At 55.5% G+C, this 10,944-nt stretch overlaps 1 protein-coding gene across 1 annotated transcript in view; it reads right to left on the reverse strand.

The window, feature by feature from the left end:
- Positions 1-7,013, reverse strand: part of BACE2 (beta-secretase 2) — a 71,647-nt gene extending 64,634 nt beyond the window's left edge. Inside the window, exon 1 of the mRNA XM_045852371.1 lies at positions 6,319-7,013. Coding sequence (XP_045708327.1) covers positions 6,319-6,621 — 303 coding nt within the window. The 5' untranslated portion in view covers positions 6,622-7,013. The remainder of the gene's footprint in view (positions 1-6,318) is intronic.
- Positions 7,014-10,944: the final 3,931 nt, after the last annotated feature.

Consider the following 10,944-nt stretch of genomic DNA (forward strand, 5'->3'; position numbering starts at 1 on the left):
CACGCTCCCCCCACCCCCGCCCCGCTCCGCCCCGACACACGTGCGCCCGCAGGTGCGGGAGCCGCGGCAGGCCACCCACCTGCCTCACAGGTGCGCTCTGTCCCCCAGGTGGTATCTGCTGTCACTGGCGTACAATGAGCCCCGGTGTCCACCAACGCCAAGTCCCGGCTGGACAAGCCGAACAGAGGGAGAGTGAGGAGGAATCTGTGACAGATGGTGCTGGAGCCAAGTGTGAGCAGAAGGCCCACTGTCAGTGGCGAGAGGAGCTCGGAGGTGGAGGGGACCAGTGCCTTGCTTCCTGTCACCCAGGACCCGGCGCCTGCTCCTGCTGCACTCTGCCTGGGGCTGGGACCACAGTCAGCGGCCACCAACCCCACCCTCAGCCCAGGCGGCTGCCGAAGCCAGGGAGCGAGGGCTGCACCTGCCCCGCTGAGAGTCTGAGATATACAACGCACCCCAAGGCACACTGCCAGACACCACGGGGAAGGGAAAAAACGCCACCTCCAAGTTCCCCTCCTGGGGTCCAGCCCAGCCAGTCACTCACTACCATGGAGGAGAAGTCACCAACACAGTAGCTAACCTTGACCTTTCCCTTTTGGTTTTTAGTCAGAGGGGGTCAGCCACCGTTCCAGGAGGAAGGAGGCAGCCCAGAGCGGGTGAAGCCCACCTTCCTATAACAAAGGAAATCGGACAGAAGTCAAGACAGCGCTGGGTTAGACGGGAAGAGGAGCTCAGGAGTAAAGGTGTGCACTGCGTGTCAAATGCACCGGGCTTGAACGGGGTGACAGGTGCCTTAGAAAGTCTTCCAAACGTGAAGTATGAGCCTTCCGGCCTCTCTTCATCTGTCTCGTTGATGACACGGGAATGCACCCGTCATCACAGGTATGTAAATGCCAGGGCTCTGAACTTGCACAAACAGAATGGGCCTTTCCCACGTTATGCAATAATTCCAGCAATTCCAGAATTAGCGCACTGGGGTAAGAGACTCTTTAAGATCGTAAGCAACCCTGACGGGCGTGGCTCAGTTGGTAGGGCATCGACCTACAAAGCCAAAGGTCACCAGTTCTATGCCCGGTCAGGGCACGTGCCTGGGTTGTGGGTTCGGTCCCTGGTCAGGGCGTGTGTGAGAGGCCACTGATCAATGTTTCTCTCTCATATCGACGTTTCTCTCCCTCACTTTCTCCCTCCCTTCCCCTCTCTCTAAAAATAAACAAATAAAATCTTTAACAGCCCCCCAAAAAATTGTTGTAGGGAGAAAACCAACACGGAAATCCAGAAAAAGACCCCAAAAATTCCTCCTCAGCCCGCCACTCGCCTGTCCCCTGGGGCAAGATCTTGTCACAGGCACCTTGGGCATAGTGCGCCCAAACCACCATTTGCTACTTACTGCTTTCAGTGAAAATTACATGAATTCCAGATAAAGTTATTGGCAGTTAAAAGACGGTATAGCATGAAAGAGAAACATCAGTAGAACACAACACACTCAGAAAACACATTTGTACATTCAATTATGTCCCCTGCTCAAAAACAAAAACAAAAAAACACACATGTCAAAGTCCTAAACCCCAGTACTGGTCTTTAGAGATGCCACGCCGCTCAGAGGAAGTCAGACGGGATCAGGGTGGGTCCCTGTGCGGTGACTGGGACACACAGCGGGGAGAGTCACGGGAAGAGGGCGGAAGGCGGAGACCAGGGCGACGCTGCTAGGAGCCGAGGAAAGCCAGGCAGGCACTGCAGGCAGCCCGGAGCTGGGAGAGGTGGGAGGGGTCTTCCCCTGGAGCCCTCCAAGGGAGCAGGGCCCCGGGCACACCCCAGGTTTGAACCTCTGGCCTCCAGAACTGAGAGAGGATACATTTCTGCTGTTTTAAGTCACCTCGTTGGCGGTCACACATTACAGCGGCTGCAGGAGAAGAAAAACTCCGAGATCACCAGCAAGTGGATGAGGAGAAGAGACCACAGGGCAGTTGAGCGCCTGCCCTGGGTCACGTGTGCAATGCGACCAGCATCCAGGCCCCTGCGACCCGTCCAGACTGCCCCCGCCCACCGACACCCACGCCATTCACAGCTAAGGAAGGCAGCGATGAGGAAGAGTCCACAGACGGGGCGGGGGCCGGGGCGCACCTTGGCCTGCTGCGGCCCTGGGCAGGCCCATGGCTCTCCCGGCGCTGCCGCTCACCAGTGTGGCCTTGGACAAGCTCCTCAGCCTCTCCGAGCCATAGTTTCCCCAGCTGAAAATGCAGTCAGACAGTCGTACACACTGCAAGGCTGCTGCCAGGATCAAACGAGGTGATCTGTGCAAACTCTTAGCACGGGACCCAGCCCGTAATGCACCTGAGATAAAGGTTGGCTGTTGATGTCACGGTCGTTATGTGTTTCTCAGACTGCCCCTCCACACTGATTTGTGCGGATGTCTTGAGTTGGCCTTTTGCAAGTTCTTCCGAACGGTGCCTCTGATGCCTTCTCTCCAGCTCAGTAGCAGCCCCCTTCCACGCAAAAAAGTGGGTGAGAACCTGGTTTTGACTTTCTGGTTCTTTTAACCTCAGTAATCTTGTCTTTTTTTTTTTTCCTCTGAACTGTTTACCTTCTCGGTTTGTTCTATCCAGTCTCTCCTTGCTGCCGTCACCTTCCCCTTTTCAGCCTCACTGGCAGTGAGCTTAATGGAATTTGGGGACACTGGATGGCTTACCCCGCAACCAACTCCTAAACTGGAGTTCCTGCTTTCAGTCGAAATTCTTCCCCGAAATTGTGTACTAAGTGATGCTCAAGCCAATGCACCATGATTCAAGTGCGAGTCTCCAAAATAATTTCTTGGTTGGTATTTTTTTTTTTTACATTCAAATGTTGAACTGTGAAAATTGTTTTTGCTGTCTGTTTTATCCACACCGGTGCAGGTGACCGAAAACCTTCCAACAGAAGCCCCAGCAGCTTTTCTGCAGCCATTACAAGGTAGGTAACCAGAGACCTTTAGCATCTTCGGTTGGGTTTATTATGTCAGCATGAAAGTTCTTTCTTTTTTTTTCTCATGGAAATTGCTGTAATTATAACCACTTTCCAGAACCACTATTATTATTAATAAGACCAAATTGCACAGGTCAAGCAGGCGCCGGTTCTCTCCTGGTAGAAGTCACACAATGGTACCCAACACCCAGCACTCATCACCATGCCAACAGGGTCCTGCTCTCGCCCGGGCTTCTGGGCACACGCCTGCAGCGCCTTGAAGAGTGTCAGGCAGAACGAGGGACCCTCCGTTCTTGATTAAAGCACTCCGGGAAGCAGCACACGTCCAACAGTTGGTTGTCCCGGGGTGGGGGTGGGGTCTGTGGAGCTCTGTTTCCTGCTGAGTCTTTGTCTGCATCCAACTATCCATGATGCCCCGAAGGAAGGGGGGGCAGCTGGGGTTGGGAATAGTCCAGTGTTGGACTCTCGCAACAGTCACGGGTGAGGTACCTACCACTGTGGGATGGAAGGTTCGGGGATCTCAGGCTGGAAAGGGCCGTTGGAGGCCGAAAAGCAAAGAAAAGCAGCCAGGAGGCGGGAAGGCAAGGGAGCAGGTGGTTCGGAATTTGGACTCTGGAACCCAGCTCCTGGGTTCCATTTCTGGTTCTGCTTTCTTGTCCCCTTGCCCCGGGCAAGTCGTTCCGCCTCTCCCAGTGCCAGTCCTCCAACCCTCTAAACGGGTCTGAGAACCAGGAGGTGGCGGTAAGGATCCGGGGGGCAGCAGCACACACACACGCCACGCAGCCCAGTCCCCGCCAGGAAGAGAGCCCTTCACCCCATCCGCGACGATACTTCATTCCCGAAAGACTCTTGGTGCTTCGCTGCTTGGATTTACAATTCCGTTTTTCTCTCCACCTAAGCAAGTTTTATTCTAGGCTTCAGGGGATCTGCAGAGAAATAAATGCATGACCCTTGGCCATGAGCGAGCAGGAAAACTCACTCCAGGTTCAGAAGTCGCCCCATGGCTGGCTGCCCATCTGACCCGCTGCAACCCCCTGCTGGTCGTCAGGCGTTTTCTGGGACACGGTGGGGAAAAATGAATTCTAATGCGCTGGTCACCATCACCTGAGAGTGTACAGCGGGCATTTGGAGAGATCACACACACAGAGTTTGCTACAAAGCAGCTTATTACTAAACCAGGCCAAGAAGGAGGCGCAGAATATTTCATTTCCTGTCAAAGTGTAAAAATTAAATCTGCATTGTTAAAAACAGCCTTCCCTGGAAACCTGCTAATGTTTAACTGAGACATAACCTTGAATGAACTACTTCCTTGGCCAAGGAAAAGATGCAAGCATTAAGTCCTGAATACATTCCTGTAATGTAAACTTCCTCATTTTAAAGTAAAGGTCGCTGGATTAAATAATAAAGACAAGCTATTATTTATGAGGTTTTTTTTGTTTGTTCTGGAGAGCTATATATATATATATTTCTTCTTGATGTTTTTTTCCCCTTCCCCTCTTCCCTGGAGTGGGGAGACAGGCACCAGGACCCATTTATTGCAGCCCCCGAGTCTACTTGACTTTAGTAGGGAGAGTTCTCTCCCCCTCAAAAACCACCAAGAGTTGCTCCTCAAGGCACACCATTTCCAAATGGAGAGTCATGGAGGGCCCGACCCACCAGGTCATCCTCAGGCCACAGGACAGGTCCGTCCTCCATATCTTGTGACAGGGGAACTGGACAAGGTTCGCCCTGACTGGCGTGGCTCTCAATGGGTTGGGCTTTGTCCCCACCAACTGAAAGGTCACGGGTTCCATTCCAGGCCAGGGCACATGCCTGGACTGTGAGCCAGGGGCCGGGCTGGGCTGTGGGAGAGACAACCAGTCCTTGGTGGGGTTGATGCGTCTCTCACACAACCATGTCTCTGTCCCTCCCTTCCCCTCTCTCTAAAAATAAACAAACACAATCTTTCCTTCAAGGAAACAGTGCCATTAAAAAGAAAACGTACAAGGTCCTCACTACCAGCACGTGTCTTCACGTGGTGGCTCTTAAACCAGCACCAGCATCTCGTGGGCGAGTTAAGCCTTCTCAGCTGACTCCCTCCAGCCCCCCGCCTCCAGGCACCACTCAGATGAAGGGCAACTGGAATCAAAGTTTTCAGCAGAGTACATGTTTGAAGGTTGAAAAAAAAAAACTCATTAAGCAAGTACAGGAGTTACTCAGTAGAGTTTCTTTTTTTAAAAGGAATTAGCATGGCATGCCTTGCCTCTTAAGTCTTGAATAATTTAATTAGAATTACACCAAAGTCATGAGTCTGTTCTATTTATGGGGGAATCGTAGCTGAATTAAAACACAAATGACAACGTTCGAAGTAAAAATAAAGTATCCTCAGACACAGCATTCCACCGACAAGAACAACTTGAGTTCAAATCACACTTCGATCAAGGAAGGTGGAGACCGGCTGAAACGATTCCTGGGGTTTTGTTTGTCTTCAGGTTACCGAGCCCGGGCACACTGATTTCTTACTACAAAAAAGTGCTAATAAATGGAACTCATCCTGAGAATGAGGAAAAAGGAAGCTGTTTGACTTCATTTGGTTATGGGGAGGCCACTTGGTCCCCCCGGAAGCCTAGCTCGGCCGGTCGGTTTTCCCAGCAGCTTTGCTGCATGTAACACTTTTCACACACGTGTGCAGACACTGCCCTCCGCGCAGAGGGGCTGGGCGGCCGGGCGAGCCAGGAGCCAGGAGGCGGCGGCGCGACCAGCCGCCTCCGGGGGAGGAAAGCCGCACGGAAGGAAGGCGGCTCGCGCCCCGCAGCAGCCCGCCCCTCGGACCGGCAGCTCCCTTTCCAAGCGGACTGCGCCGCTGGAGGCCGGCCACCGGCCTCCTCAGCCAGCACGCAGCGAGCCGGGGAGGGAGGGGGGACGGCGGGGAGGGGGTGTGCAAAGAGTAACACAAAGTGATTCCCCCGAAATAACAGCATCGTGCCCAAGGCCCACGGCACGGTCTCCACAATGGAAGGAGATGTAGCCCGCCAGAAGGAAACCCCCCGAGATGGAAGTTACGGGTCTCCCCTCGCTGCCCGGCCACGGGGAGTGGGGAGCGAACAAGTTCTGAAACACGTGCACACACCCTGGGCTGCACCCCCCACAGGGCCGCCGCCGCCGCCGCTCCGCGCCGTAGTGCGCACGCCCCGCTCCCGCCGGCGGCACCCCCTGCGCCCCTCCGCCCCACCCCCAGCCTGCTTTGGGGTCACGCTAAGCGGCGCGGAGGTTCCGCTGGGCGCTCCCACGAGCCCCCCAAAAGCTCGCGCCTGCAGCCGAGGGACCGCAGGAGCTGCGAGGCGCCGGTCCGTGTGCGCGGGCGAGCGCCCGCCGACTTACCTTCTGCGGGGGGGTCCCGATCAGCACCTCCAGGTAGTAGCCGCGGCCAGAGTCCCCCTGCAGGTTGTCAACCATGGCCAAGAAGTTGGCCGCACCCCCGGCAGGCTCCAGGGCGAACGCCAGGCCGTCGGCGCGGGGCTGAGCGGGGGGCCCGGGCCCGGGAGTGGGCGCAGCTCCGGGGCTAGTGGCCGTGGCCACTCGGAGGGGCAGCGTGAAGGGTGCCGTGGCCAGCGCCGGGGCGGCGTGCAGGAGCCACTGGGCCACCAGCGGCAGCAGCAGCAGCGCCCGGGCCAGCGCGCCCATGCCGGCGGCGGGGCCCGGGGATCGCGCCGGGCCGAGTCCGTCCTGTCCCGTCCGGCGACTCGGCGACTCAGCGACTCTGCGCAGGGCTGCGGGGATGGGCTGGGCGCGCACCGGGCCGGCGGCGGCGGCGGCGGCGGAGGAGAGGAGGGCCGAGGGAGGAGGCTCGGGGAAGAGGAGGAGGCGCCGGAGCCGCCTCAGCCCGCGCCGCCAAGTTGAGCAAGTTGGTCGCCGCTGCCCCCTCTGGCGGGCGGTGGCTGCCCCGCAGGGGCCGGGCCCCGCCCCCGCCGCCGCCCCGCCGCCAAGGTCACCGCGCGGCTCGCGGTCCTCGGGGTCCGCGCTGGCCAGCCCGGCCCACCCGTGCAGGTCTCGGGCCGCGCCCCTTCCCGGGGAAACTCGTGTCCCGAACTTCCTCGGAACGCGCCCAGGCGGCCACGGCCAACGGATGTGACGAGGCTCATCTGATTCCAGGGGGGAAAGTTTCGGGAACCCTTAAAGGGGAAGCGAGGGCCTGCCCTGAACCCCTGGCCCCGCGCGCCAGGGCGCCCCGCCGGCGTCCTCCGGCCCCGCCGGCGCGGGGGCGGCGGGGGGTGACTCGGGGGTCAGAGAGGAGAGTGGGGAGGGAACCGTAAAAGAGCCGTGAGCGTGGAGAGCCAGGGAGCCTGCGCCTCCCCTCGCCAAGCACGTTCCTGCCGCCCTGCAGCCCACCGGGGTCTGGCCGCTTCCTGGGGCATTTCCCGCGCGCCGATCCCCACCCCCGGGCCCCCTTCCTCCCCCTCCTTCTTCCTCATCCCCACTCCGGCCTCGGAGTGATTTTGAAATGGTCTGAGTGGAGGCGGGGGGAGGGTCAAGGTCTGGGGAAGACGGGCGAGGACGCGAGAGCTTTGGAGACTTCTCGGTGGAGATTCCGGGGACGGGGGGTGGGGTGGGGAATGGGGGGTGGGGGCTTGTCGGCTCTCGCTGCTGCCGGAGCCTCGGTTCTCCCGCGCCCACCGTTTCCCGCTGGGGGAGGGGGGTGGAGTCCATAGCTGGCTTTGACTCCGGCTTTCTCGGCCCCCACGCTCGTCAGTGATGCGGATACCACGCTGCTGGGAGCCCGCGGCTCACCGCTCCCAGGACGCCCTCAGCCCACCGAGCAAGTTGCTGTCAGCATGCAGTTTCGGGGCCGCGGGGTCCCGCTGCACCTTCCCCACTCCCCCGGCGGCTCCGGGGCGGCGGGTGTGATCTAATTAATACTTGCTCAGCCATGGACTCCAGGGCCGCCGCGATGCGTTCGGTAATTCAAGCAACGAGGGTTATTTTATTTTAGGTACTAAAGGCAGGAAGGACAATTACACAAGCTAGGCCCATCCATCGATTTCTACTGAAACAGGAGTAGAAAAAAACCTTTCCATCTCCTCCAGCTGAATTATGTCGGGCGTTTTTAAAAAAAACAAAAACAAAAAAACAAGTCCATCTTCACAGGGCAATTCCCTTCTCGCTGCGATTTCCAGTGACTTCTACTCAAGGTTTGATTTTTATTCCTGTCTTAATTTTAGAATCAGGTCTGGCTCTGCCAGGGGCCCTTGTGTCGGAGAGCTTGGGCTGCATCGATTTTCAGATGACTTTAACTGTAAATCACATTTTCCCCAAACTATATCCCAACTTTAACAAATCCCCAGCCGCACAAAGAAAGGTCTAGTTGGGCCCCCCGACAGAACCTCAATTGGTATCCCCCCATAAATCTGCATAGTTATTCCAGAGCTGCTGCATTCATACTTTCCCATTTCAAAATCAAGGTTGTGGAGGAAGTGTAGTTAAAAAAAAACTATTTATACTCAGCGTCCAGTCTCGAGGGGTCTGAAAAGCCATTCAGACGGCCCCCAGAAGGAGGTAACCTTATGAAAAGCACATGGAATGCATTAAGGACATTGATGTAGGGATAGGTGATGGGCAGACAAGTTCAACATCAGAGACATTTGCTCTCTCTAATAATTAAGAGCCACAAGGGAAATTTTAAAAAATCCAGTCTAATTAAGGTCTGTCCTTCATGAGACTCCTGGCTCTCCATCTAGCGTGTGCGTGAGCGTTCATTTGAAGAGGGCGAGCTCAGGGGCGCAGGTGAACCGGTGTCTTGAAGAGCTGGCCACGGAGGAGTGGGGGCAGTCTTATTAGATGGTGGAGCTGTCTCATCAGAAAGTAGTGCACGCCCAAGTGACAGCACCCGGTGACCGGCCCGTGGTGGGCTGTATTGTTATGAATGTCTGAGAATTCTTGATCCCTGCTCAGAACGATGGTGCTGGCTGGATTTGGGAAGCAATGATTTTCTTTCTAGGTGTTTTCATGGAAATCATACGTGCCAGTCCTCTGGTAGGGTAGCATCTGGTTTTCTCCCTATCCTTCCTGATGCGCTTCTCCAAGAAGGAAGCCACTTCCCATGTATTGGGCAGCCATGCAGAAGGAGGGAGGAGAGGGTGAACCCCTCACTCCCAGACAGCACCCCCACATCCTCTTCACACTGGCCCACTGTCAGTCACTGCACCCTAACCCTCCCCTCCTCTCTCCGGCTCCAGCTCCTTCTCCTTCTTCTGTCCCCTCCCCCTCCCCCTCCCCTTTCCCCAAGCCTCTGTTTCTAGCCACACACTTCTTGGGTCCACTGGGAAACAGCCCTGGTGTGAGAGGGGCCCTCCCCCCTCACAGAGAGGGAGCCTGGGCACTAAGCACATCCCTGAAGGTGAGAAAGGGTCCCCTCTCCAGCCCGTGGGGCTAACCAGGGATTCCTTCCAGGAATGTGTGTGCCTGGCCAGGGAGACCGCACTGTTGGTCTGACCACTGTGGCTGCTAGCTTTGACTTCCTGTGACACCCGCCCATCCCTAACTTTTGGTTCTCAGGGCCCCTTTATTCTCTTAAAAATTGAGGACCCCAATAGTTACCAAATTAGGAAATAAAACTGAGAAATTTCAACAATATGTAACAATTCATTTAATAATAATAATAATGATGATGATAATAATACAATTACACAGCAACACAAGTAACATTTTAATTAAAACTTTACTTTAAAAAACAATGAGCCCTGGCTGGTGTAGCTCAGTGGATTGAGCTCGGGCTGCGAACCAAAGGGTCGCCGGTTCAATTCCCAGTCAGGGCATATGCCCGGGTTGCAGGCCAGGTCCCTAGTGGGGGCATGTGAGAGGCAACCACACATGATGTTTCTCTTCCTCTCTTTCTCCTTCCCTTCCCCTCTTTCTAAAAATAATAAAAATAAAAATTAAAAAAAAAACAGTGAGAAGAATGACATTATTTTACATATTTAGCAAATCTCTATCTGGCTTTACTAGAAGGCAGCTGGGTTCTCCTGTCTCCTGCATTCCGTCTGGTAGGCAGCATCTGGAAAATTCTGTCCAACATGTATGACCATCTAGTTTTGAGCTAAAGGGCCCCCTGGAAAATCCCTGTTTTGTATTCTCTCTCCTTGGTGTCTACGTCTGTGTCTTGTGTGGTCAGTCACTGTCAACACAGGACCATTGCTGTCTCTGGTGCGGCATGAACAGCGCAGAGAAAAAGGCAGAACGGGGGCTGAGCCTTCCGTGTGCAGGTGAAGGGGCCCAAAGCTTCGCCATCACCCCTCCACACCCCTGGAAGGGGAAAAAAAAGCTGAGTCTTTCGGGAAATCGACTTTTAAGCTGGTTATTTTAAAAAAAAGACTCAGAAAGAACCTTTGACACCACCCCCCCTTGCCTGCCCAAGGGATTCAGATACAAAAACCTGTTTCAGGAAGGGCACCTCAGCTTTAGACAGAAAGACTCCAAGGACAGCCTGTGGCTGCCCCCACTCCCCAGGCCCCACAGTTCCTGGCTTGTCCAGCGAGAAGTTTCCTGCCCTCGTGTTCTGCTGTTCCTTAACTACCTGCAGCCCCCCATTTCCACGACTGAAATCTGAGACCCCGTTCCCCGCACCTTTTCTCCTTTGTCCAAAGTGGCACATATGCCCAGTGTCATGGCACTGTCTTTGGAACTTCCATGCCTATGTGAATTCCCCTTGTGCAGGCATTAAAATTTGATTTTTCTACTGTTAATGTGATTACTACACATTAGAACTTAGAAGGTAGTAGAAAAAGGTTTTTTTGTTGTTCTTAGCCAGACTAGACCAAGGACACCTTTCCTCGCTGTCTATCCCACACCTCCCAGACCTAGCAGGTGAAGGTCAGGGCCCCTGCAGCCCAGTGGAAGCTCATCAGCTCTCTCCTGCCTCCTGGCTCCTCCCCCTCCCTCCCTTTCTTTTGTAGCCTGTCTTGACCCTACTCCACCCCACAGAGCCCTCCCCTTAAAGCCACACTTACTGAA

Source organism: Phyllostomus hastatus, unplaced genomic scaffold, assembly GCF_019186645.2.
Source record: "Phyllostomus hastatus isolate PE091 unplaced genomic scaffold, TTU_PhHast_1.1 phas_contig_948, whole genome shotgun sequence".
NCBI lineage: Eukaryota > Metazoa > Chordata > Mammalia > Chiroptera > Phyllostomidae > Phyllostomus > Phyllostomus hastatus.